Source organism: Cynocephalus volans, chromosome 14, assembly GCF_027409185.1.
Source record: "Cynocephalus volans isolate mCynVol1 chromosome 14, mCynVol1.pri, whole genome shotgun sequence".
Taxonomy (NCBI): domain Eukaryota; kingdom Metazoa; phylum Chordata; class Mammalia; order Dermoptera; family Cynocephalidae; genus Cynocephalus; species Cynocephalus volans.
The window spans coordinates 96,759,105-96,786,943 of record NC_084473.1 but is presented as its reverse complement, the minus strand read 5'-3'; the positions used below and the strand labels follow the sequence as shown (position 1 = coordinate 96,786,943).

At 51.0% G+C, this 27,839-nt stretch overlaps 1 protein-coding gene across 1 annotated transcript; it reads left to right on the top strand.

Annotated features, from left to right (window-relative positions):
• The first annotated feature begins 346 nt into the window (after positions 1-346).
• LOC134363281 (tyrosine-protein kinase ZAP-70) lies at positions 347-11,352 on the top strand. The gene is made up of 12 exons (XM_063078862.1): positions 347-751; positions 1,008-1,168; positions 4,792-4,930; positions 5,029-5,116; positions 5,193-5,239; positions 5,458-5,509; positions 6,414-6,606; positions 7,129-7,335; positions 9,288-9,480; positions 9,572-9,712; positions 9,799-9,911; positions 11,229-11,352. The coding sequence occupies exons 1-12, from the start codon at positions 350-352 to the stop codon at positions 11,350-11,352; spliced, it is 1,860 nt and encodes a 619-aa protein (XP_062934932.1). The 5' UTR covers positions 347-349.
• The last annotated feature ends 16,487 nt before the right edge of the window (positions 11,353-27,839 follow it).

Sequence of the window (27,839 nt, the reverse complement as noted above, 5' to 3'; positions counted from 1 at the left end):
CTGACACACAATAAGAATCAACACGTGCTTGGGAAATGAATAGATGGTTCCCGGGGCGGTGCGTGGGGACCAGCTGGGGTGTCCAGGCTCTGCACGAGGTCTCTGAAGAGTCAGAGGTGGGTGTGAGAGTCGTCGATCTGTGCCCAGCAAGCTCCTCTCCGAGTTGACTGGGGCCCAGAGCCAGCTCTGCACGACCGGCGCGCTCAGCGACGCGGCACAGATGCCCCCCTGTGCGGCGTGTCCCCCGCTGTCTGTGGACCCAACGGACAGGGTCCAGGAAGGGCGGCGGAGCCTTGACGTGCGTGGAATCCCCCTCTGACCCCGCAGGGTCTGGCGAGGCGCAGGGGCGATGCCGGACCCCGCGGCGCACCTGCCCTTCTTCTACGGCAGCATCTCGCGTGCCGAGGCCGAGGAGCACCTGAAGCTGGCGGGCATGGCCGACGGGCTCTTCCTGCTGCGCCAGTGCCTGCGCTCGCTGGGCGGCTACGTGCTGTCGCTGGTGCACGACGTGCGTTTCCACCACTTCCCCATCGAGCGCCAGCTCAACGGCACCTACGCCATCGCCGGCGGGAAGGCGCACTGCGGCCCCGCCGAGCTCTGCGAGTTCTACTCGCGCGACCCCGACGGGCTGCCGTGCAACCTGCGCAAGCCGTGCAACCGGCCGGCGGGCCTGGAGCCGCAGCCCGGGGTCTTCGACGGCCTGCGCGACGCCATGGTGCGCGACTACGTGCGCCAGACGTGGAAGCTGGAGGTGAGGGCGGCCGGCGGGGACGGTGGGCTGCCGTGTCCTGCAGCTTCAAGCGGGGGATGCGCTTGGGGCCGGGCTGGAAGGTGGAGACTGGGGTCTGGTCTTTCCTTGGATGGATTGGGGAGGGGACCGTGGAGATGGCGGAGGCTGTCCTAGGGGCGCCCGGGTGGGGTGGGGGGGGTCTCTAGAAGATGAAAAGGGGTTCCCGTGGCCGCCCCCCTGGCCACACGTGCAATCCTCCTCGCCCCTTCTCCCCTAGGGCGACGCCCTGGAGCAGGCCATCATCAGCCAGGCGCCCCAGGTGGAGAAGCTCATTGCCACGACGGCCCACGAGCGGATGCCCTGGTTCCACAGCAGCCTGACGCGCGAGGAGGCGGAGCGCAAGCTCTACTCGGGGACGCAGACTGACGGCAAGTTCCTGTATGTGGGGCCTGGGGGCTGGGGCAGACCTGAGTGTGCCTTGAGGGATGTGCCTGTGCTCACACGTGCAAGTGGGTGATGCATTTCTGATGCGCGAAGGGACTTTCATATGGGAAGGCAGTGGCAGTGACTAGGGAAGCCTCCAGAGCTGCCAGCCTGGGTTGGAATCCAACCTCAGCCACCTACCGGCTGTAGATCTTGAGCAAGCAGCCGAACTTCTGCCTGCCTCAATTTCCTCTTCTTCGTTCAGTGTTTACTGAATACCTACTCTGCACCAGGCACCGAGGACATGGCAGTGAGCCAGACAGACACAGGTGCAGGTCCTGTGGGGCAGGTAGACAAAATATAGACTGTGTCAGATGGTGGCTAGCGCCACGTGTGTGTAGGTGGGGAGGGGTTGCAATTTTAGATTAGGTGGCCGAGGAAGCCTTCTTGAGAAGGTGACTTTTGGGTAAAGAACAGAGGAGGTGAGAGGTGAGCTGTGAAGCTCTCAGGTGGAAGGGTGTTGCTGGCAAATGGGATGGCGAGTGCAAAGGTCAGGAGGCAGGCATCTATCTATTTGGCATGTTGAAGAGACATTGAGGAGGTCAGTGTTCCTGGAGACGAGTGAGAGGGCGGGTGGGAGGATGGGAGGGTGGGGAGGTGACTTTGGCTTTGACCCTGAGTGAAGTGGAGCCCTGGAAGGGTGTGGAAGCAACTGCAAGCTGTTCCGTAGATGACAGCAGTGCCTGCCCCAAGCGTCTGTTATAAGGACTGCATGAATTAATACGTGTAAAGCAATAGTACGGTATCTGGCATATTCAAAAAATGCATTAAATGTTAGCTCTTATTATATGTGGGTGAAAGTGTGTGTCTGCATGTGTGAGCCGCATCTGAGGCCATGTGGCTGTTTGTGAGTTTGTTACTGTAAAAACATCTCTAAAGCTGTTTTAAAAACTGCTGGGTGTTTGAAAGCCCTCCTGGGGCTGCTGCTGGGGTTTGGACACAGGTTCTTTTGTGTAATGGATGTTATCCAGATGTCAGCCGAGGTCACTCAGGCCTGGAGATAGGGAGAACTTGGTGCTTGCCTCTCCCCCATGACCTCAGGAAGTCCAGTGTTCTCCCCAAGAAGTCTGAGGGGGACAGTTCCTGGGGCCTTCCTTCTCGTGGCTGCTTCTTGGCCTGAGTCCGTGCCAGGCTGACTCCTCTCTATCACCCCCCTCCCCAAAGGCCATTCCGTCTCCCAGGGCCAACCCACTTGGAGGAAGCCACCCTTTCTTTGGTATCCCCTATGCATGTGAGGTCTGTGCAGATTGCTTGCAGATCTCCTACATGGTGCAGCTCCCTCTGCAGGATTCTGCTGTTTGCTGATAAAAAAATTTTTTCACTACCTCGGAGATGAAAGCTGTAAATTGGAGTGACGTTTCCAAGCTTTCCTGTCTTTCCACGTATCCACAGACTGTTATGGGCTAGCCTGGGAACTATATGGCTCGTCAGTGTGCTGTTCTCTGGAGAATATGCTGTCCAGGAATCAATGGGATGGTCACAGCCGCCCCTCTGTCCCTCACTCAGGCTCTCCTGTGGTGATTTAGGGGATATTTCCCCATTCCTTTGGCCTAAGGAAGGGTCTGAGTGCAAGGTGGGCTCAGTCTGTCTTGTATCACTGTGTCCCTGCCCTCAGCACAGTGCCTGGCATGTGGTCGACTTCAGCAAATATCTGGTGAATGAAGATCCACGGGCAGGGCCAAGCCCTGTCTGACGTTTCCACTCTGAGGGTGCCCACTCGTGGCCATCCCGGTCGCTACTTCCTGCTGCGCCCCCCCAGCCAGCCCTTCGGTAACTCAGCGCAGTGGCTGAGATTAGTGGTCGGCGCCTACACCTTTCACAGCTGCGAGGCCTCGGGATCAGCTGCCCCCATCCCCGCTGGAAATCTACACTTAACCCCAGAGTAGAACCTGTGCCAGTGACTCACAACACAGTATTTTGTGGGAGATATTGACTGGTTTCACCGTGGGGTCTCATGTGAGGGTGCCAGTGTCTGACTCTAAATTGTGTGTGCGTGCGTGCGTGCGTGCGTGCGTGCGCGTGCGTGCGTGCGTGCGTGCGTGTGTGCGTGTGTGTGTACTCGGGGCTGGGGGATGTGGGTGGACAGGTTCTCACCACAAAAATGCACCGCCCTTGAGGGGCTTGCTTCCCATCAGACATGGAAAATTTGTGTATTTATCTTGACAAATTTCCAGCAGAGGGCAGTCAAGGGTCCCTTTCAATTAAATGTCAGTCCTTTGTGATGACAAGGTGACCTGTTCTGATTTGCACAAAGGTGCCCTGTGAGCTAGTCATGGAGTTGTGTTACCTGTGTAGGTCTTTGTGTGGAAATGGCTTTCTCTACCCAAGAGAATGTTTCTTTTTTTTTTTTTTTTAATTTCTTTTTTTATTTTTATTGAATCAAAATTGATTATACAAATTTGGGGGGTTCAACATTGAGATATGTTGATCAAATCAATATTACTAGCATACATATTGTTACAAATCGTAATTATTATTTATGCCTTTTGTCCAATCCCGCCCCATCCCCCTTCCTGTTCCCTCCCCCCTCTAATCACCCTAGATTTCTTCTCTCCCTCTGAAAGAATAATGGTTGCTCTGTTGATTTGCTGCCCAAATGATGTGTCCAATGCTGAGAGGTGTGATCAGGTCCCCCAATACAATCATAGAGCAGATGCCTCTTCCGTCACTCTGAAATGGGCTTTGTGGAGACAGACATCCTCCTCCTTTCTTTATCTCTGCTGGTGACTCTTCTTGTGTTAATACACTCCAGTGGCTGGTGGACGATCTGCGTGGCAGTTGTGGCATCTAGACACCTTCACGGTAGCCATGGTTATCATGGTGGCTGTGGTAGGCCACCCACATGGAGAAGATGTTTTTGGCATGCTCCTTGGTGCTGGCGGTGTGCCTGGTTGTAGAGAATGTCCGATCCCTAGCTCCATACCCCAGGTCCTGGAGTGTGCCTGGTTGTGGGAGGGGTGTCCGGTCCCCTTCTCTGTGCCACAGGTCCCTGGGTGGGCCCCAAGCCACTGCCATGGTGAGCCCAGTTGTGGGAGGGGGGGTCTGGTCCCCTTTCTAAGTCTACCTGTTGAAGGCTGTGTGTCCCCTTGTGAGGGGCTCTGTGTCTGCTATTGATGGCTGACTGTATCCCCTGATGGCTGAGTGCACCTGTGGACGGCAAGCGTCTGGCCATAGGTGGCCAACTATTCAGCTGTGGAGGGCCAGGTGTCCCCCTGTGGGTGGATGTACACCCCACCTCCATGGCCGAGCATCCAGCCACGGGTGGCTGACTGTCTGGCCATGCTGGGCTGAGTGTCCATGTGGGTGGTCCTGTGAATGGCCGCGTATCTGCCCTTGAACGACTGTGTGTTCCCCTGTGAACATGGCTATTCCCTTCTCTCTTTTCCTCCCTCTGTGGCCTGTTACTAGCCGGTCTGGAGATTGAGCTGAATCTGGCCTCAGCTTCCCCAGTCCCTGCCATCTCTCCATGAGGCTCTGGAGAGTGCAGTCCATAGCGTGTGGGGGTGGGGGGAACACTGAGCACAGTAGGAGGGCACCCAAGTGGCTGTAGGGGTGACATTTCCTTCCTGCCTCCCCAGGCTTAGGCCCCGGAAGGAGCAGGGCACGTATGCACTGTCCCTGATCTACGGGAAAACCGTGTACCACTACCTCATCAGCCAGGACAAGGCAGGCAAATACTGCATTCCCGAGGGCACCAAGTTTGACACACTCTGGCAGGTAGGCTGCCCACACACCTCATTCTGGGGGCAGCACTGTGATGGATGCCCAGGCTCCGGGGAGGAGAGGAGGCCCTGCCCTGTCTCCCCTCTCTGCAGCTGGTGGAGTATCTGAAGCTCAAGGCTGATGGGCTCATCTACTGCCTGAAGGAGGCCTGCCCCAACACCAGCGCCAGTGCTGCTTCGGGTGAGTGGCCGCAGGCTGGGCTGGGGGGGCAGGAGCCCCATCCCCCACCCCCTCACTATCCTTTCCACTTCCCCAGGGGCCGCTGCTCCCACACTCCCAGCCCACCCCTCCACATTCACCCACGTGAGTCGGTGGCATCTCAGAGCTGGGGACCCAGGCATGGAGCTGGGTGGGTGGGCTCCTGGGGGAGGCTGGGATGGAGGAAGGGGTCCCTGTGGAGGGGAAGAGGGTCTTCCTCAGCACTGACTCTGGGGAGTCCTGAGTGGATATGGGTCTCATGAAAGGGGCTGGGTGCCCCCAGCTCGGGCACTGCTGACCATTGCTGACCCTGTGACCTATAGACTCAGAGACGGATTGACACCCTCAACTCAGATGGATACACCCCTGAACCAGGTGAGCTGGCAGAGATGGAGGTGTGGGTGGGCTCAGGCCAAGAGCAGGGTCCCTGGCTGGGCTGTGGGGTTTGGCAGGCAGGGTGTGGGCCAGGCCCAGTCTGCAGCGGTTGCATTGGTTTACCCTGTGCTCACGCCATGGCCACACCATCAGGCCTGCCTGTGTGCATGTCCATCCTACTGCACTCAGGGGACTGCTCCCAGCCACACTGGGGGCTCCCTGTGCACAGGCACAGGTTTGCTGAGTGTCTACTGTGTGTCAGTCACATTCCAAGGTCACCGTGTTCATGAGCTCACTGCATCCTCCCGATACACCATATGAAGTAGTTATGGTCATTATTTTCATTTTGCAGAGGAGAAAGGGAGGGCAGGTAACTTTGTAAGGTCCTGCCTAGGCAGTGGCAGAGCGGGATTTGAACCCAGACGGACGTGTTCCTAAAGCTGCAGGTGCTCATGTGTTTCACATGTAGATGCAGACCTGTCCACATGTGTGCACAGAGAAGAACACACGTGGTTACACATGCACCCAGATGCTCACCTTTGGAGGCCTCCTAAACATGGCTGTGTGGTGCACATGTAGACATGGGCAGGCCTGGACACAGGTGTACACGTGTGAATGCTCACACTTCCGTGCTCCAGCTGGCTCACTATGCACACAGATTCACACTCTTCTACAGTCCACTTGTACATGGCTTCACAGGCACCCACAGCTGTGACCGGGAATGCATGCACATGCATGCGCGTGAACATACATGTGCACCCACGTGCCTGTGCATGCTCTGGGGCACACCTTTGTCTGGGGTACTTGCCCTGTGGGGGCTGAGACTGCCCTGCCCTTCCCCCTCCTCCCCGCCTGCCCTCTCCCTGCTCCTGACCTGGGAGTGCGCGGCTGTGTGTGTGCCCAGCACGTCTAGAATCCCCAGACAAGCCGCGGCCAATGCCCATGGACACAAGCGTGTACGAGAGCCCCTACAGTGACCCTGAGGAGCTCAAGGACAAGAAGCTCTTCCTGAAGCGTGAGAACCTCCTCATAGCTGACATTGAACTTGGCTGTGGCAACTTTGGCTCAGTGCGCCAGGGTGTCTACCGCATGCGCAAGTATGACCGTGTGCTGTGGTGGGGACACCATTATGTGGCGGGTGGGGGGATGGGAGCTGGAAGGTCTGTCTGTTTCACATCAGTTTGCCTGGGAAACAGAGTCTAGGACAGGACATTGCATGCTGGAGGATTACCTGAGAGAGCTTGGGGACACCTGAGAGGGAGGAAGAGACGTAGGCCTGGGCCAAGGGGAGGTTGGGCTCAGCTGCAGTTGTCCATCCCAAGGGGGCCACAGAGGGGCCGTTTGTCCCCTGCATGGACTGGTCATTGGATACAGGCTGCTCCTGGGTAGGGCATAACTTTGGGTGAGACAGGCAGTTCCAGGTGAGGGACTCGGCTGTGAAATGTCCTCAGCGGACACTCGTGGCAACTGGAGGACTGAGTGCCTTGGCCCTGACGTGGGTGGCGAGCCCCAGTGCCCACCACACAGGGCAGGGAAGAAGAGAGACGGGGGTGGGAATGTGCACCCCAGTAGGCCTGCACTGCTCCCCCCCCCCACCCACATGCCGTGAACTGGGGCAGGAAGCAGATCGACGTGGCCATCAAGGTTCTGAAGCACAGCACAGAGAAGGCCGACAAAGACGAGATGATGCGGGAGGCGCAGATCATGCACCAGCTGGACAACCCCTACATCGTGCGGCTCATCGGCGTCTGCCAGGCCGAGGCCCTCATGCTTGTCATGGAGATGGCGGGTGGCGGACCCCTGCACAAATTCCTGGTTGGAAAGAAGTGAGCTCCTGGGTGCCGGGCCATCGGGACTGCAGGGGGCAGAGGGCTGGGGGCTTGCCCTGTCCACCCACTGGAGCCGTCCAGGGCAGGGCAGACACACTTGCACTCACATGGGGAACGTGCGTACCCGATTTCCCATGTGTGCACATCCGTGAGTGCACACACTCATTTTCCCACACCCCGACACCCACACCCGTGCCTGCAAGGCAGAGCTGCTCACCTGACTTTCCCCTGGGTACCACGGCAACAGCATCTACCTCAAGGGGCTCTTGAGGATCAAACGAGTTGATACTGATCAAGTGCATCTGGCAGGGCTAGTAAGAGCTTTAGAAGGATTAGCTCTGTCATTGTGACCCAGACTCTGTGGGCCCAATTCATGACCCGTGGGAGATGGAGGATAGTCGATTGTCTGTGACCTAAAGCAGGGGCAGCACAGTGCAGCCCACGGCTTGTTTTTGTACCACACGTTATTTTTCATTTTTTAAAAGTTAAAAGAAAAGAAAAACAAGAATATGTGGCAGACACCACATGTGGTCTGCAAAGGCTGAAATATTTATCTTCAGCCCTTTACCGAGAAATGTTGCCATTTCATGTGCCTCATGCCCTTAGCCTCACAGACACGAGTTCTTATGCCCCCAACGCACATTTTCACTGACCCATGCTCTCACTGGTGCACGCGCCTTCACAGCATGTCCCCAGCTCATGCATTCAGTCACTTGGTTGTTATTTATCGGGCAGTTTCTCGGTGACAGGAACTGTGACAAGCACTTGGGATTCATGAGCAAATAAAAGAGGCAAAGACCCTGCCCTGTGTTCTGGTTGGAGAGGAGAGGCCATAGGAATAGTCATGATTAAGTGTAAAGTATGTTGGAGGGTGAGTGCTGTGGAAGAGTGAGGGGGTAGGTCGGGGGCTGGGAGTGTCAGGGTGCGATGCACCGTGAGAAGGTGAGGTTTGAGCAAACTGAGGGAGGCAGCCAAGCACAGATCTGGGAGAAGAGCCTTCCAGGCAGAGGGCACAGACCGTGCAAAGGCCCTGAGGTTGGCCAGTGCTTGGTGCAGTGGAGGAGTGGTGGAAGGGAGCTTATGCGGGCTGGGAGGTCATGGGACAGATGGTGCAGGGCCTGTGGGCTGTGAAGACGGCTTGGGCTTGTAGCCTGAGTGAGGCAGGAGCCCTGGGAAGTTGTGAGCAGGGGTGGGGAAGAGGGGTAGGATCTGACTCAGATGGGGGGAGGACGAGACTGGAAGGCAGTGTACAGCCACAGCACCCTGAACGTGCCTGATCTCCACTGATCTGCAGCTACATGGGGTCGGCCCTGGTTAGGACTTGGATGGGAGACTGCCTGGGAATACTGGGTGCTGTAGGCTTTAAAAAAACAAAAAGACTAGGAAGCAGCCAGGAGGGAGCCCCAAGGCCTGGGTGGAGCCACCTGTCCTGGTCCAGGTAAGTGTTGATGGGGCTGGATCAGGGTGGCAGAAGCAGAGGTGGGAAAAGTGGGATTCTGAAGAGATTCTGAAGGCAGAGCTGCCAGGGTCTGCTGACAGATCAGATGTGAGAGACGGGAGGGGGGAGGGCGTGCCACAGAAGGACGGAGCTGCTGGGGGAGATAGGGGGCGGGAGCTGGTGTGTGGGTGCATGTGCCTGTGAATGATCAGGGGGCCAGCTTTGGCTGTATTATCTCTAAGAAGTCCATGAGACCCCCGAGGGCACATTGAGGGTGCAGGCAGAGGTATGGGTTGGAATTGTAGCACACAGGTGATACTTAAGACCTGGAGACTGGACGAGGGGTTTTGCCTGTTTTGTTCACAGTCACAGCCTCATGCCTGGCACACAGGAAGCGTCTGTGGAACACATGGGAATCTGGCCCACGCTCAGCTGGGTCAGAAAGTGGGCTTTGCCCCCTGGGAACTTGGGCTTCCTCTCCCAGCTGACCCTGCCTTTCCCCCCACGCCAGGGAGGAGGTCCCAATCAGCAACGTGGCTGAGCTGCTGCACCAGGTGTCCATGGGCATGAAGTACCTGGAGGAGAAGAACTTTGTGCACCGTGACCTGGCGGCCCGCAATGTCCTCCTGGTCAACCGGCACTATGCCAAGATCAGCGACTTTGGCCTCTCCAAGGCACTGGGTGCTGACGACAGCTACTACACCGTAAGCCCCCACCTCTGGGGTGCCCAGATGGGTGGGTTTGGTGGGCAGAGGGTCCCCGAGCCCTCCCCCGGCAGCATCTCCCCTTCCCCAGGCCCGCTCAGCGGGGAAGTGGCCGCTCAAGTGGTACGCGCCCGAGTGCATCAACTTCCGCAAGTTCTCCAGCCGCAGTGACGTCTGGAGCTACGGGGTCACCATGTGGGAGGCCTTCTCCTATGGCCAGAAGCCCTACAAGGTAGGCTTGGGCAGAGGCGGGTCGGTGGCAGGTGGGGGTGAGGGTGACGGGGCCCTGGTTACTCACACATGCCCTGGTTGGAGCAGAAAATGAAGGGACCCGAGGTCATGGCCTTCATTGAGCAGGGCAGGAGGATGGAGTGCCCTCCAGAGTGTCCACCTGAAATGTACACACTCATGAGTGACTGCTGGATCTACAAGTGAGTGCCAGGGATGGGAGGGACCCAGCCAAACTGAGCCCTGGGCCTGGGGCAGGAGGTTCTGTTGCCTGATCAGTCAGAGTCAACATAACTCTACCCATTGTCATCCCACCCAAAGACCCTCATCCAGTTCATGGCCTTTTCAACACTCAGTACCTTTAGTCCCCCTACATCTACACTCAGCTCTCTGACAAGCTGGCCTTAGGGTGCTCCAGTGGACCAGCACCCCAACACTCTGCCTGCGGACACCCAGTGCTCCAGCATCTAAAACCTCAGCCCTTCAGCAGCCAACACTCAACACATGGATCCTGCGATACTCAGACAAAGTCCATGCTCTGTGACCCAACATACAACACCAATACTCAGGGCATGGGATAATTCTCCAGTGTCTAATAACTCAGTCCTCCACCAACCAACACTCAACGCCTAATTACCCAGACAGGCCAGCACCTAGGAACCCAAGCACTCAATGTATTTCAACCCCTCACCTCTGTCTGTTTGAAGCCCAACACGTGAACATCCCAACTCCTAACACCATCAATATCCCAACTTCCCATGAGACAACAGGCAACACACCCAAACAAGCTGTCACCCTACAGTGCAATGTGTGAACATTCCAACATTTGATACCCCACTGGCCAACATTTATGACACTGACACCTAAATACTCAACCAGTCAAGCAAATAGACACCCTAGTTGGTCAGTCCATTCTACTCCAACATGTATTAACTCGGCCTCCATCAGGAAACACCCAGTGCGCCAACACCTCAATACTCCAAGAGGGCAGCATCTAACACCCCACTAGAATATGCAGATATCCCATACACAGTACGACTAATACCCCAGACCCCACTGGCCACACCCACCCACAATACTAACCTTCTGCTTGATTATGGGCCACATAATTGCACCCATGTAAGCCTGAGCCTAGCACACTCGTTCCCTGGCCCTCGGCACACACTCAGTAATTCAGCATTCAATCGTCCGTCACCCCACAGCCAATGGTTGTCACTCTGGCTCCCAGTGAACTCAGTTCCCTAAGTCCACACCAGTCGACACTGGATGTGTGGTTATCCCAGCATCTTGCATGTTAGCAGCTCCACCTCTCCTAGGTGGTACAGCAAGACCCGGATTCCAGTACTCTCAGTCCCAGAACACCTCACCATATTCCATCACCCCAGCAGCCCCACTGACCTTTCTGAGCCCTGAAAGTCCACCACAACTGTGCCCCATGCATGCCCACCATCAAGCTGAAGTTAGGTTCAAGGGTGTGGTCAGTGGCCTGGATCTGCAACCCCCCCCCCCCCCGACCGTAGGTGGGAGGATCGTCCGGACTTCCAGACCGTGGAGCAGCGCATGCGGACCTATTACTACAGCTTGGCGAGCAAGTCTGAGGAGCCCCCGGGGTGCAGGCAGGGGGCTGAGGTGGCATGTGCCTGAGCTCCAGCCTGCCCAGGGCCTGCAACCCCCACGTCCCCAGCCCCATCCCAGGACCTGCGGTCTGGCTGAGGCTGTAGTGGGGGGACATCTGAGGCCTCAGGCCAACTCCAGTCTCATGTTTCCTGCCTCGCCCCCTCCTCACTGGCTGGGGTTGTGCAGCCTGGTCCTGGGCTGATGTTGACTGGGGGGCCCCCGAGCCGAGGGGCGTTACTTATAACCAGGACCTCCTTTCTCTGGACAGTCCCCAGATGGCAAGACTGGAATCACTGGAATAAACCCAGCTTCCCTGTTGTTTGAGCTCCTTGTCTTTTTCAGGGTGAGGGTAGGAGGCAGGGGGAGAGGGATGGGTTATTAGAAGGAGCATAAGTGCCTGAAAGGGGATTTTCTGGTGTGGGCCAAACCTAGAAGTGGCCCCCCCCAGCCCCCTGGAAGTGGGGCTGGTTCTCCCACTCCTCTGCCCTAGGGGCATCTTGATGCAAGCAAGGAGCAGTGGCAGAGAGGGGAAACTGAGGCCAGGTGAGTGTGAGAGTCGAGGGGCTGCGGACACTGCTGGGCCTCAGCTTCCCTGCTGCGTGGATTGCATGCTGCACGTTAGGATCACCTGGAGAGAGTCTAACAAACACTGGCCGCCCGTCCCCTTACTACCTTCCCCCAAGTGAAATCTGTGGTGCATTTTGCAGTCTCTAGGTGATTCTATCACCCACACCCGTACTCAGCTTCTCCCACCTTCTTCCCTGGGCCCTGGTATCCCAAGTGCTGGCCAAGTTCTGTCCAGAAGGACAGTCTCAGAGTCATGCTGCCTTAGTTTCCCCATGTGGGCAATTGGAGTGTTGGAGCGCAGAACCCAACAGGTGGGGTAAAATGGAGCCAGGACCCTGCACCTTTTCCCTCAGCTGCAATCAGCTCCATCCCCAATTTCCAGGCAATGCTCACTCTCTTGGCCAGAGTGATTAGCTTGGGGGTGGGCATGTAACCTGCTCAGAGCCAGTGAGAGGCAAGGAGATGTGCTGGGGCTTCTGGGAAGGCAAACTTTCTTTTTGTGTGTGTAAAGCCAGGAGATCTGGAATGCCCATGGCCATTTTGTGGGTCTGTGGGGGAGGGACTGGGCTTTAGCTGTTGTGCAGAGTGGGAACATGAGACTCAGGTGGGTTACCACAGAGAGGAGACCCCAGAACCTTGGTGACATGTGAGCACATTGTTGGACCAGGAAATTGACACTGGGACAATACTATTACCTCAGGTACAGACCTTATTCTTATTTCATTATTTACAGTTGGGTATTGATAATGTATATGTAAGCTCCAAGTTGCATATTTTTATTGCTTATTTTTTAATGAACTTCATATTCTACAAGGAAGTTAGTTCAGAGAACCTATGTTATACGGTCAACCCCAGACACACACAGACGCAGCCATGTGCATTCATTTTGAGAGTAATCTTGGAATGGTTTGGAATTGTTTGGGAGTCACTGGCCCCATGCCGGACTGTATCTTCCTGTGTTTAGATTCAAAGCTGAGGAGAGTACAGTGATTGTAAAGATAAAGACATGGAACTAAGATTACTTCAATTTTGTCATTCTGTGTTACCACTTGGAGATTTTTTGTGTTTAAATTTTAAAACAGTGGTGCCTTGCAAATAACGAGATATGTTTATTTGTTGGTAAATGCACATGTTTTTTTCCTACATGAACTATATTACTGAATTTGAATAATATTAAGATGCAAATGTTTTTTAGTTGTTTTAAAACTAATGAACAAATCAACAAAATATTACATCAGTGGTATATGATTTAGTGGCTTTCTAAATTGTACCATTTGTGGATATTTCAATTATATTAAAATTCACTTAGTTACTGGACAATAATTTACAGTATTACATAAAAAATATCAGACAAAATAAAATTTGACTTTCATTTCTTTTATGGTCATTATTGCTTTTTAAATTTTACGGTTATTGCTGAAAATAATATTACTTTATAGGAAGGAGTTGTTAAACGATCCACTGTGGGTGTCAAATACACTGGGAACTCGAATGGGCTTACAAAATGTGTCTTCTGAATGAGCCAATGGAAGAGGGTGCAGTTTCATACAAGTACCACCAGGAGGCGTTATTTCCCAAGCCAAGGCCAGCTCAGTTTCAACTCTGACCCTCGCCTCTGCCCCACCTCTGGTCTCCTCGCCTGCCTGGAGCACTACCCCATTCCTGTGCCCTGCAATATGTTCAGTTCAAGACCATTTGCAGGATCTTTCCTACTAGCAGCTCTGACCAAGTCCTTCCACCCTGATAACCAAAAGAATCTGCTCTGACCAGTTCAGCTAAATTTTAGTGCCTTGGGAGATCTGGGATAGGTCAGTAAATCACGTCCACCTGTCCTGAAAAAGTCATCATTAGACCATTTTACTTAAAAGCAGCCATAATGGTGCCAGAAAGCCATAAAATAACCTAAGACACTTCTTGTAAAGCTTACCCTAGAACCCTGCATACAGGATGTAATAATAACAATCCCAGGTCTATACATCATGTACAACCAACAGAAAAACTGATGGAGTGATTAGGGGGCTGTCCCACCTCTCTCCTTTGATTTCTCCTGCTTGTGGTTATAAAATGCTAAGCTTTGCTGGCCCTCTTCAGAACACATTTTTCAGGGCAACCTGATCTATGTGTCTCCCAGCTTGCAATTGTCATATAGGCTCAATAAATTCTTGCTATATGTATTTGACCTCAGTTTCTTTTTTAGGTCAACAACCCCCTTCCAGGGGCTTTTATCCATGTTGACTCTTACCTCTGGGCCTTTGCATTTACTGTTGCCTCTGCCTGGAATGCTTTTCACCCCCATTTTACTAATGGCCACTAGGAAAACTCATACTGTACTTAAAGATTTAGCCCCAGTTTCCCTTGGGGGAAAGTTACTTAATCTCTCTGTGCCTTCGTTTTTTCGGATGGGCTAGCTGGAAAGAAGGTAAATCAGACAAGGAATTAGAAAATCTGAAAAGTAATGGGGAGCTACAGAGGGTGCTTGAGAAGGGGAGGGTCCTGGGATGCAAGGAGAGAAAGGCATCCCTATTCCTCTACCCTCTGGGGGCTGGGGAGAGTGGATGAGTCTAGCTTTGGCCAGCCCAGGCCCCCTGCACGGGTCCCCAGCAGCTGGACCAGAGAGTCTTTCCACTGTCTGTGCCCACCTGGTGGGGCTCTTTCTTCCCCAGCGGCCTCCCGTGAGCCTGAGCTGGCCCACAGCAGCTGATCCCTGGCAGACACCAGGGTGGGGGGTCAGCCCTTTAGAGGAAGCTGTGAGCTGCAGGCTAGGGGTCAGCTGTCACCTTTACAAAAACGCTGGTCACTCCCTAGACCACAGGGGAGCTCGGAGGCTCCAAGAAGGTGATGTGGCTCGCATGGGACTGCTGGGAAACAGCGACAGGGAGGCGAGCCCCGTGTGCAGGTGGGGACCCAGCGCAGCCCCCGGCACCAGCGCTGTCTCGGCCTGGTCTCAGTCTTCCTGTCCTCACCACTCAGCCTCCTCCCCCTCCAGTGCCGTCTGTTCTCTGAGCCCTCTCCGGTCCCTTGCAGCTTCCTCCCTTCTCTCTTGCTCTCTCTCTCTCACTGCGAATCTCTCCCTGTCTCTCGCTCTCTCTTTGGGTCTCTGGCTCTGAAGGTCTCCGTCTCTTTGGGCTTCTCTGTCTCTGCGTATGTCTCTCTCCTTGTCCCCGCCCCCATCTCTCTGTCGCCGCTGCCTTTGCCCCAGTCAACCCCCATCCCCGGGCAGGAGCGAGCTGGCTTCCCCACTGCGAAGGCTGCCCTCTCCCCTCCTCTCTTGGAACCTGCTTCCCTGGTCACCAGCTGCCCTGAGGAGGAGGAGGGTGGTGCCTGGGGAAGAGACGGGAGGACTGGCTGGGGCGGGGACCAGGACAGGCCCGGGGCAGGTGCTGAGCACAAATGGAGCCATGTGGTAGGAGCATCGAGCACCAGACCCCAGTGCTCAGCTCCATTTTGGGGAGTCCCCTCAGCCACCTGTCCCCGCTGTCCATCTCTTTCCTGCTCCTCCGCCAGGCTCTGAGCTCCTTCCCGTCTCTTCGCTGCTTCTGTGGGTGTCGCCCTGCCGAGGCACTGCTCCCACATGCTGCAGCTGCTGAGGCCACTGTCCACCCCCACAGCCCTCTTAGCACAAACTGAAAGAAAAATCTAGGTCACATGCACCTTGGAAAAGGCCCTGATGTCATCGGTCCTTACACCACCATTTGCTGGGGGGTGGGAGGTCCAGCTGCTGTGCAGTCCTAGGGAGAGTTGGCCTTGGTCCTAGGGAGAGTTGGCTGCAGGAGGGCTCTGCGGCTGGTTACTGGGGAGTCCCACTTTGCTGTGGAGTCTGACTTGTGGAGAACCCATCCTAGAGATTTGGGTCTGCATTTCTTCCATTTCTGTTGCTTATATAACAATACCCAAAGCTGGGTAATTTCTAAGAAATGCAATTTATTTCTTATAGTTTTGGAGGCTGGGAAGTCCATGGTCCAGGGGGTGCATCCGGTGAGGGCCTTCTTCTGGTGGGAACTCTCTACAGGGTCCCATAATGACCAGGGTGTCACATGGTGAGAAATGACAAGAGCCAGACAGCTAACCTCCTCACTGGCCCTCCTCATAAAGCCATCAGAACCATGTCCAGGCCCACCCATTGCACCATCAATCATTACTCCGTGATGTATCCATCCATTCAGGGCACAGTCTTCAGGATCCACTTACCTCTCAAAGGCCCCACCTTTCAAGTGCCATAGTTGGATTTCCCACCTTCTTAACACTGTGACAGTGGAGATCAAGTTTCCAATACATGAACTTCGGGGGACACAAATGACCCCTAGCACGTTGCTCTGGAGACTCAGCTGCTCTGAGCTCTGGCTGCTGGGCCTGCATGGGGAGGTTTCAGGGGGCAGGTACAGTGGTTGTCCCTGGGCTGGGCTCTAGAGGAGGCCAGCGTTGTTCGTGGCTGTGGGGGAGCCTGGCTGCCGTACGATCCTGTGGTTCCCGGGGTGGCTTCTGGGGAGTTCCAGCTGCTGAGGAAGATGGAGTCAGTATTTGGCAGGTGACTGCCACTGACAGATATCTGGCTGTTGTTTGCTGGTGTCTGGTTGTCGTGTGTGGGGTGTCTTGGAGTGTAGTTAGTGGTGATCAGAGCCCCCCATCTTTCCTTCTGTCTCTGTTTCCTGTTCTGTTTTTCTCTCTTTCTGTTTCTCTGTCTTTATCTGCACCTCTCCCTCCTTGTCCCCCAGACCTCACCTCCACTAAACACTTACTGAGCACTTGCAGTGTATGTGTATCCAGCTGTAGCAGGTGCCTGGGGCTGCAGGCCTTGCTCAGGTGGGAAGAGGTGCGCCCCTTTCCACCAAGCCTGGGAATGGAATTGCGGGTTCACTGGGCACAAAAGGGCTGGATGTTGTGTCTGAGACCCCTCGGCAAACCTCCTCCCTTGAAAGTTAAGGCTGAGTCTGAGGGGGCTTGGGCAGGCCTGGCTATGTGGGGTCAGGAGGCTTCGGCCACAGGCCCCGGAGGGTGCAGGGATCCTCCCCTGGGACCCATAGGGTAGCAGGCATCAGGAGACATCTAGGGGAGAGTGCTCTGGGCACAGTGCGCAGCCCATGTGGAGGCGCTGAGGCGGGGATGGACACAGTGTGTTTGAGGTGCCAGGATGAGGTGGATGCATCTGACCAGAGTGGGTGAGGGGCGCGTGCGGGAGTTGAGGCAGAGCATGCAGGACCCGTGGTCATGGGGAGGTGGGAACGCTTGGGGCTGGCTGTGGGCAGGGCTCTGAGTCCCTATCAGCTCACGCCCTGCACAGAGCTCCTGTGTGGCACTCGCTCTTATGATAGTCATAGTGTCAACTGAGCCCAGGGGACACATCCTGAGACTTTCATGTGCTGGGAGCCTTCTCACCGTGACGGTACGGAGCCCCAAGGCTCTGTGGGGTTCCCTGGGCCCACGAGATTGTGGCTTTCAGAGGAGTGGCCTGGGCTGCCCAAAGCTGTGGGGATAACCCCTACCCCAGTGCCCTCTGGGCACCCTTCTGTGCCAGAGGGGAAATTCGAGGCACATGGAATAGCTTGGGGTGGACAGCCCTGAACAAAGGCCTGGAGGGAGGACCAGCCCAGGCCGAGCTCCTGGCTGTGAAGGCGAGGGGCCAAGGGCAGTGGTCTGTGACACCTGCTGGCACACTCCTGTGACCGCGGCTCACTCATCCCCCCTCAAGGCAGTCCAGTCCGGTTAGTGAGCTATAATTCTAGGAATGTTCTTTCAAATGCTGACACCAACCTGCAGCCCCACCCCTTCTCCATGGTTCCAAGACCACACAGAACACATCTCTTTCTCCAAATATTTCACTCCTCCTGTATCTGTCGTGTGCTTATTCTGGAGATTGTGTTGGGGGACACAGACCCAGAGTCATCAGCACTGGCATGGTGGAAGCCCACTGGGACCTGGGGGTCCAGAGAGCCTCTTGACCTAGCCGAGGGGCCAATCTGGTGGGCTTCCTGTAGGAGGCAGCATCAAAGCTGAGTTCTGAAGGATCATGAGGTTGGCTGGAGAAAAGGTGAGGAAAGAGTGTCCCCAGGAGGAAGAACATCCTTTTGGAAACCAAAAGAGGTTTTGAATGGCTGGAACTCTGAGTTCGAGGCCGGCTGCTGAGGCCAGCAGGACCATGGGGAGCCTGGTGCAGGGTCGAGCTGGGAGGCACATGGAATCCTCTTTATTTCCTCCTTCCTGACTGCTTTGCCAGCAGCTGACACCCCCACCTTCCAGGCACATGGCTGCATCCTTCCTAGCTTTGGGTTTTTTCATTTTAAAAATCTTTTCGAATTTCAGGTGGGAAAATGATATCTTACTGTGTACATGAAGACAAATGAGCATTTCCCTCGTGAGTGGCTGAACAGTGTTTTCAGGTGTGCATCAGCCCACAAACGCCAGCTCTTACCTGCGAGCATCACAGGGCCTCGCACTCCCCAGGGAGCCGGCAGTGTCTCAGGCTCCGTCCCATGCTCGGAGCAGAAGGCCCGCGTGGGCTGCCCTCTGGCCACGAGGGTGGGGGAACGTGAGGCTGTCTCCCTGCTCTCTTCCCATTCATCTCTTGTCCTTTCAGAGTTTCAAATTTTGTCCTCTCTATTGGAGGCCCATGTGTCTGTAGCTGTGTCCTTGTCTAGGGGTATCTTTGAGCTCAAATTAGAGGGCGGGGAAGCTGTAGGAAGGTGTTGCATGCAAAACAACTCTGGTGTGCTGGTGTCTTCTACACACAACTTCCTGTTGATTTATCTATTTTTATTTTTTATTCTTTTTATTTATTTATTAAAACATGATTGTATATATCTGTGGGGTAGAGCATTAAATATCAATACCTGTGTGCAATATGTAATGCTCAAGTGAGGATAATCGTTATATTCAGTATTACACAATATAACCATTTTTTTGGTCCTTTACCAATTTCTCTCTAAACCCTTCTATCCCTTTTCCACTTCTGGTGACCTCAGCAACTTCCCATTTAATTCTCGGAAAATCTGCCTGTGATGTGAACTGTGATGAGCCCATCTTACAGATGAGGAAACTGAGGCTCAGAGAGCCTAGGACTGACTCAAACTCCGCATCCCATGGCTGATATGTAAGAGGCTATCCTGTCAGCTGCTTTTCTGGGCTTCACTTAAGAAATGCTCTTCAGACATTAAGATTCTGTTTAATTCATGTTCCACAGGAGAGCGTTTGCTGGCTCTCCATCTAGAAGAGAAACCTCTTGTTCCACCCTGTCTCCTCAAGGAATGGAAACTGTTTCTCTTCTAGGGAGGGCCTGTGGAGTTCAGCTCAGCACCAACCTATGCTGCAGGGAAAGAAAAGAAAAACCAGGAAAAGGGAGAAGAAAACATATACATCCATTCACCAGAAGAATCAGCCCTCTGAGGTAGACCTTGATTCCAGTTCCACATCTTCCACTAAAATCCATGTGACCTTGTTAAATCCCTTTCCAGCTCTGGGTCTCCATTTCCCCATCTATTGGGTTTCGTTCTAGCAACTATACTTTTCATATCTGGACTCTAACTGGTTCTCCTTTATATCTGCCTGGGTTTGTCTCATATTCTCTGTTTCTTGTTTTGTGGCTGTTATTTCCTCCTTTATGTCTTGAGCCGTTTAATACATTTGTTGGCGAGCCCTTTGACAATTGCACTATTGTTCTCTATTTCCTCAGATGTAAATTCTTCCACTGGGGAGTGTGTGGGAACCTGATGAAGTGGTTGTGAATGCCTCGTCTCTTCAAGACAGTTCTCCCGTGTGCACCTGGTTGGGGCAAACGAGACACATGCTCTTGACCTCATACGTCAGGGGGCCCTGTACTTCTACTAGCCTCCCAGTGGGTGGGGGGGCTTCGGCCCTTGTCACTGGGCACCACTGCAATGGGTTCTTGTACACATTAGCACTTTCCTGTCATTTCTAAGTGTTTGGAGTGGAATGGGTGGTTTCAGTGTGTACTCGGTCTGTCATCTTGAATGGAAGTCCTGTTTCATCATCTGTGAACATTTCACAGATGAGGCACTGGAAGCTCAGAGAGGTGACTTGACTTGCCCAGGCACACACAGGGAGGAGAATTTGAACCTGGCTAACCCCTGTCCACTAACTCTGCATCTGCAGCCTGGATGCTCTTCTTGGTTTGGACCCCTTGTTAGCTATGTGTTCTCTGGACACTTCTTTCCTCTGTGAGCTTGAGAGAATGACCTCCACACTTTAGACATGCTAAATAAGGGCTGGCCGGTTAGCTAGTTGGTTAGAGTGCAGCCTTATACCAAGGTCATGGGTTCACCCAGCCACCACCTGCCCCCCCCAATAAAAAAAGATGTATATGGTGAACAAGCTCAAAACTGTGTCCTGGTGGAAGAAGTGAAAAAAATGGGCAGGTATAACCTAGTATATTGAAAAGGCCCTGGGCTCTGGAGTCTGGCAGTGTGACCTCAGGCAGGTCACTAAACCTCTGGGAGCCTCAATTTTCCCACCTGTAAAGTGGGGACAATATTTGTATGTGCCTCTCTGGGTGGTGATATGAAGTGAGAAAATGCATGAGCCTAGCACATAGTAGGTGTCCAGTAAACATTACTTCCTTCCATGGAGGGAAGCAGACAGCGAATGAGAGTGGGAGAATGTGATAGCCAATCTATCAAATTTCCTAAAGGTTTTGGGGACCAGAGGGAAGAGAGGTTCTCCATGGACCCAAAGAGAGAACAGAGTTACAGAGAAGGATCCAGGGTAGGCAGATTTTAGCCCCATTTTAGGAAAATCATGGGAGCTCATCCAATCTGAAAAGAGTTTACTTCAGAGGGAGTGAGTTTCCCAGTGAGAATCCAGAAATAAACCCATACATTTGATGTATGGGTTTATGGCCAATTGATTTTTTTTCTTCTTTTGGCCCCTGGCCCGTATGGGGATCTGAACCCGTGGCCTTGGTGTTATCCGCACCACACTCTCCTGAGTGAGCCACGGGCCGGCCCTACGGCCAACTGATTTTTGACAAGGATGCTAGGCCCTTTCACTGGGGGAAAGCATGGTCTCTTCAACACATGGTGCTCGCACAGTTGGATTTCCACAAGCAAAACAATGATGTCAGACCTCTACCTCACACCACATATAAAAATGAACTCAAAATGGATTAATGGCCAAAATATAAGAGCTAAAACCAAAAAACTCTTAGGAGAAAACATAGGAGTAAATATTCTTGGATTTGGCAGTGGATTCTTAGATATGACACTAAAAGCACAAGCAACAAAAGAAAAATAGATAAATTGGGCTTCACCAAAATTTAAAACTGGGTGTCAAAAGACATCATCAAGAAAGTAAAAACACAACCCACGGAATGGGAAAAATATTTGCAAATTATTTATCTGATAAGAGTTTAATATCTAGAATATGTAAAGAATTCATACAACTCAATGACAAAAACACATTCAACCTAATTAAAAACTAGGCAACGGACTTGAATAGACATTTCTCCAAAGAAGATATACAAGGGCCCAACAAGTATATTACATGTTCATAAGAGAATCAGAAGAGAATCACTAATCATAAGAGAAATGACAATCAAAACCATGATGAGATGCCATTTCACATGTGCCAGGATGGCTGTACACACACATACGCATAATAACAAGTGTTGGTGAGGATGTGAAGAAACTGGAACCCTTGTACCTTGCTGGCGGGTATGTCAATGGTGCAGCCACTGTGGAAAACAGTTTGGTGGCTCCTCACAAAGCTAAACGTAGGATTACCAGAGGGCCCAGCAGTTCCAGTTTTAAGTATGTATACCCAAAATAACTGAAAACAAGGACTCAAACTGATAACTGTACACCAATGTTCACTGCAGCATTATTTACAACAGTCAAAAGGTGAAAACAGCCCAAATGTCTGTCAGCTAGTGAATGGATAAACAGCATGTGGTATGTACATACAATGGAATATTATTAAGCCATAAAAGAAATGAAGCATTGACACTTGCTAAGTGAGATAAGCCAGACACAAAAAGACAACTATTATGATTCCACTTATAGGACATAACTAGAATAGGCAAATTCATAGAGACAGCAAGTAGACTAGAGGTTACCAGGAGCTGGGGGAGAAGGGAATAAAGAGTTACTGGTTAATGGTTACAGAGTTTCTGTTTGAGGTGATGGAAAAGCTTTGGAAATATGAGTAGACAGTAGTGCTAGTAGAAAGTAGTGGATAGTGTGCAATATTGTGAATATAACTAATGACACTAAATTGTACACCTAAAAATAATTAAAATAGCAAATTTTGTTATATATTTGGCTACAACTTAAAAGAAAGCTTAAAAAACCACATGCAACATGAAAAAAAGAATTATACAGTTACTCTATTAAAGTCCAAATGAGGGTTAAGATAAAGCAGGTCTCCTGTGTGGATGGAGCATGTCTGGTGCTGTCTTCCTGGCTACAATGACACTTAATAGGGGAAATTGGGTGTGGGGTATGTGGGAACCCTCTGTGCTGTCTTTGCAATTTTCCAAAAATTTAAAATTGTTCTAAAAAAGTATGCTGAAAAATAGAAAAAGACACCATTCACTTATTATTTATTTGGCCTCATCTCACTTGTTTTTCACCAGCCTCCTCTGAGTGGGAAGGTCCTGTGTTCCATATTGGGAAACTGAGGGGAAGAGAGCAGTAGTGAGCGTGCAAGACGGCACGGCCTGTGAAGTGCAGAGACGGGACTGAAATCCAGACCAGACCAACTCCAGGATCTCGGTGCCCATTACATATTCCACTTCTCAATGCAGTTCAGTCAAGACTACTAGGGAAGTACCATAGTTGAATAACTTGAGCACATTTCTGGTTGCAGCCAGGAAGAATGCACTCCAGGGGGCACCATGTTGTGTTCCAGGAATAGTATGTGAGAAGAAGCCTATTATAGGATTTGGCCTCTGGTCAGGTCATTTGAGGATATGCCTATCATTTGGATTTTTCTCTAGATAGGACGCTGTTAGAATGCTGTCAAATCAGGACTGAAAGTGGGGACATTACTACCAACCTTACAGAAATAAAAGGGATTATAGGAGAATAATATGCAGAATTGTAAGTCAATAAATTAGATAACCTAGAAAATGGGGAAAAAATACCTAGAAACACACAAATTACCAAACTGACTCAAGAAGAAATAGAAAATCTGAATAGATCTATAACAATTGGTGATTGAGTCAGTAATCAAAAATCTTCCAACAAAGAAAAGCCCAGGTCCACATAGCTTCACTGGTGATTCTTCCAAATACCTAAAAACTTTAACACCAATCCTTCTCAAACTCTTAAAAAAATAGAAGAGGAGGCAGCACTTCCTAACTTATTCTATGAGGCCAGTATTACCCTGAAGCCAAAGTCAGACAAAGATCACAAGAAAAGAAAACTACAGACCAATATCCCCTTTGAATATAGGTTTATAAATCTTCAACACAATACTAGCAAACCAATCTGGCAGTATATTAAAAGAATTGTACACTATGAGCAAGTGGGATTTATCCCAGGAATGCAAGGTTGATTCAATATACAAAACCAATCAATGTAATAATACATGTCACATTCACAGAATGAGGGGAAATCCCCACACGATCATCTCAATAGATGCAAAGCCCTTTCATGATAGAAACACTCAACAAACCATGAACTGAAGGGAACTTCCTCTACTTGATGAAGGACACCTATTAAAACTCCACAGTTAACATCATACTTAATAGTATAAGACTGAAAGCCTTTCCTCCTAATATCAGAACAAGACAATGATGTCTGCTTTTGCCATTTTTATTCAACATTGAACTGGAATTTCTACCCAGAGCAATTAGGCAAGAAAAAGAAATGAAATTTATCCACCTTGTAAAAGAAAATGTAAAATTATATATATTCACAGATGACATGATCTTATACAAAAACCTTGAACACACACACACACACACACACCCCTATGACAACTAATAAATGATTTCAGCAAACTTGCAGGAAACGAACCAACAAACAATATTTGTTGTATTTCTACACACTAACAATAAATAATCCAAAAAAGGTAATTAAGAAAACAATTCCACTTACAATAGCATCAAAAGGAATAAGATACTTTGGAATAATTTTAACTAAGGAAGTGCAAGACTTGTATGTTGAAAACTACAAAACATTGTTGAATGAGATTAAAGAAGACCTAAAAAAATGGAAAGACATTTGTGTCCGTAGATTAGAAGACAATATTGTTAAGATGTCAATACTTCTTACATTGATCTACAGATTCAATATAATCCCTATCAAAATTCCAACTGCTTTTTTTTGTAGAAATAGATAAGCTGATCCTAAAATTTAAATGGAATGCAAGGGACCACAAATAGCCAAAATATTTAAAATATTAAAAAGAACAAAGGTGGTGGACTCACAATTGCCATGCGATACCCTGCATTTCCATGGGACCCTGTAGAGTTTCCACCCAGAAGAAGGCCCTTACCTGAGGTGCCCCCTGGACTGTGGACTGGGAAGCCTCCAAAACTACAGGGTCTTTTCTCATTTTTGGTTGTACTACACTGACCCCTTGTGGCCACTGTGCTGTGTCTGGCGCATAGACTGGGTTCTGGAGGCTGTTTTCCTCCCTGCCCCTGCCCACCCCTGTTAACTAGCTTAGTGGGATTTCCTCATAAGGAGGTTCTCAACCGAAAGCCTTTCCAGTATTCTCTTGCCAAGGTTCTTGCCGCCTCTAACAGACATTTTTTATTCTAAGTTTATAAAATGTACAGCTTCATAACACTGTAAGGCCAAATTTTAATTTCTATAAATAGCTTCATATAACATTTCTCTTGAAAACAGGACCACAGATTTTTTCCTCCTGTGGGGGACCATCAGAATACCCTGGTCGTTGATCTCATTTACTCTTGTTAGGTTTGACTGACGTGTGTCCGTGATGGTTTACCTTGGCAGTGCATTTTTAAAAGGGGGTAGGGCTAAGAGGAGCATGTGCGGTAGCCTGCCTGCCTCTGGGGAGGTTTTGGAGGGGGATGGGGGTACCTTTCTCAAGGGAAACGGTTACAGGGCAGGGAGAAGGGGATGACGGTCATTGCCTGCCCTTGGATTCTGGGTGGGCAGTACACCATGGGGGGTCATGCCTGCAAACGCTGCAGTAATGGCAGCAACAGCATGCTTGTGTGCATGCGTTTTGGAGAAGTGGGAAGGTGACTGAGGGCAGAAGAAGTAAGTTGCAGAAGGATGCTGGATGCATTAAAACTTGCAACCCCACATTGGCTAACTGGAAAAGGAGGTGCCGCTTTGTGGCATAGAGATCTGACGCAAACTCCTCTCTCCCCAGAAGGTGATCTGAGGGGGAATTGTCTGGCCATGTGTAGAGATATTGTCCAAACCCAAGTTGTGGGGAAAATAGGATAGTTTAGTCAGGCTCCCTCGACACTTCTTGTAAACAAGTTGTGTGTGGGTGGAGTTAGTGCACGTGTGCACCAATGTATCTTTTTGGTTAATTGCTATTGTGTGTTCTTCAGTTAGTCATCAGAGCTGGCCTGCAGAGCTGGAGTCTAAAAATAGAGCATGTTTACTCTGCTGGCTGCTGCTCAGTTTTTCTTTGGACTTTGCTGGTAGCAGTTGAGTTTTGAGTTTCTCTGTGTACTGCTTAGCTCTCAGACGTGGTGTGCTGAATAAAGACTCTTTCTACTTCAACCAAGGCTCCAAGGACCTTTCTGCCAGTTACCTAGTTCATAGATCTGCATGTGAAGGGTTTGTGAATGGGCTCAAGGGGTCTGTGAGCTCCAGACCCTAGCCCTAGCTCTACACAAGTTCTGTAAGAAATTTGACCCTGGGCTTGCTGCTACAGGTGTGCTGACAGACTGGGGCTGAGGCCAAGGGCAGCCCAGTGCCGGCGTGGTGTGGTGTGGGGTGGCATGCAGGGTGAGTGGAGGGTCCCAGTGCTGTGGCAAGGAGCTCAGGGAGCTCCAGGTCTGTGGCCCCATGCCCCCTGACAAAACTAGATCCATCGAGGTAGGAAATTTGCAGTTCTAGAGGCTTAGTTTTGAAATGCCCTTGGAATAATTTACCACGGCAACCAATTCGAATAGGAAGTGCTAACATTTATTTATTTATTTGGCCTCACCTGATCTGTTTTGACACATCCTTCTCTGAGATGGGATGTTCCTGTTTTGCATATAGGGAAACACAGGCTCTGAGAGCAGCAATAAGTGTGCCCGAGGCCCATGATTAGTCAGCGGCAGAGCCAGGACTGGAACCTGGGCCACAGGTACATTCACGTTGTTGATGACCCTCACCAGAGAGCACCTGCACACTGTGGTAAACAAGCTGGGCTTGCAGCAGGGAGAGCATATGTTATGGTGAGCCACAGGGTGTCTCAGGAAGAGGGTGTATTAGTCTGTTTCTGTTGCTTTATAACAAAATATAAACCCTGGAACTGGGTGATTTGTGATTTATAAGAAAATACAATTTATTGCTTACAGTTTCAGAGGGAAGTCCAAAGTCCAGGGAACACGTCTGGTGAGGGTCTTATTTGGCGGTGGTTTTACAGCAGTGCAAGGGTCTCACATGCCACAAAGTGGCGGAGCAGAGATAGCTCCTCATGGGCTGAGCCCGTGGCGCACTCGGTAGCGTGCTGCGCTAGCAGCGCGGCGACGCTCCCGCCGCCGCGGGTTCAGATCCTATATAAGGATGAGCGGTGCACTCCCTGGCTGAGCGCCGGTCACGGAAAAAAAAAAAAAAAAAAAGAGATAGCTCCTCATGTGGTCTTCTTTTAAAGCCCTCAGAACCAGGCCCATGGCCACCATTAAACTATCAACTTAATCACCTCTTCAAAGCCCCACCTTTCAATTACCATGATAGGATCTCCAACCCTCTTAACACTGTCACAGTGGGGACCAAGCCTCCAACCCATTAAACTTTGGGGGGACATAATTCAATCCACTGCAGAGGGTGTGAGGAAGTAACAATTGTAGGATTTGGGATTTGGTTAGGTGATTTGGGGTGGGTCTATGGAATCAGAAGTTCACTCTAGATTGGAGGCAGAAGAGGGTCTATTGAACAGTCTATAGCTACACCAGGGTTAACCTTTTTTTCCCTCTGTGGTAAAGAGAGTTGCTGAACTGCATGACATAAGAAATATGTACAGTAGCATTTCAAACTCCAGAAACAACATATTGGCCAACTGTTTGTAGGCATTTATTACAAACACAATATCTCATAGTCCTTGTAACAGGACTCCAAGACAAAGGCCTCGATTGTGACCCCCAGGTAATTGAAGCATGTTTGAGAATCCAGATGGGTTGACTTGAGAGTCAAGGTGCTTTTTCTTTTAAATAGTCACAGAGTGTCCTATTTTCCCATAGTGTTTTTATAGGTGTAAAAAAAAAAAAGTATCTGCTATAGCATAACCTGCCCCTTTGCTGGCTAAGAGGAAAATAAACTATATGATTGTCCTTGATAGCTCTAAAGAATAATTTTAGATTAGTGTGTTAGACTCGGAGAGCAGAGTGATCTCATTAATGACGTTAGCTAAAATTATTCATTAGCTGTGAACATCATCTCTAGTTGTTTAATTCCCTTAGGAATTGTAGTTTGCACAGTATGTGCGATGAGCAGATCAGTGATCCCTACTGGAAGTTTTTGAATAACCTATGATAATTTTATTTTGGATCACTGGTATTCTTTTTAAGAATGGATTACTGGAGGGGTGGTAGTTGTAAATATCTGGAAATATCTAATGACAATATGCAGGATAAGTGAGTGTCTGGTTGACAGATATAAGCCTGATATCCAATAAAATATAGTGTCCTGATGCAGAACGCTAGATAAAGACAAGGGTGGGGGGCAACCTGGTAATTTGCAAATGAACCACCAGTACAACCGGTTCCCCCCGAGGATGAGGACGTAGGCATGCGAATGTGTAAAAGCAGCCACAGGAGATGAAGACAATAAGACAATAAGACAATTCCAGACAGGGAC

Bases quoted from the DNA above. Each gene is read 5' to 3' on its own strand.
- LOC134363281 (XM_063078862.1), top strand. From the start codon at position 350: ATGCCGGACCCCGCGGCGCACCTGCCCTTCTTCTACGGCAGCATCTCG. The intron at 6,607-7,128 runs GTATGACCGTGT...GAACTGGGGCAG, and splicing joins GGTGTCTACCGCATGCGCAA to GAAGCAGATCGACGTGGCCA. The intron at 9,713-9,798 runs GTAGGCTTGGGC...TGGTTGGAGCAG, and splicing joins ATGGCCAGAAGCCCTACAAG to AAAATGAAGGGACCCGAGGT.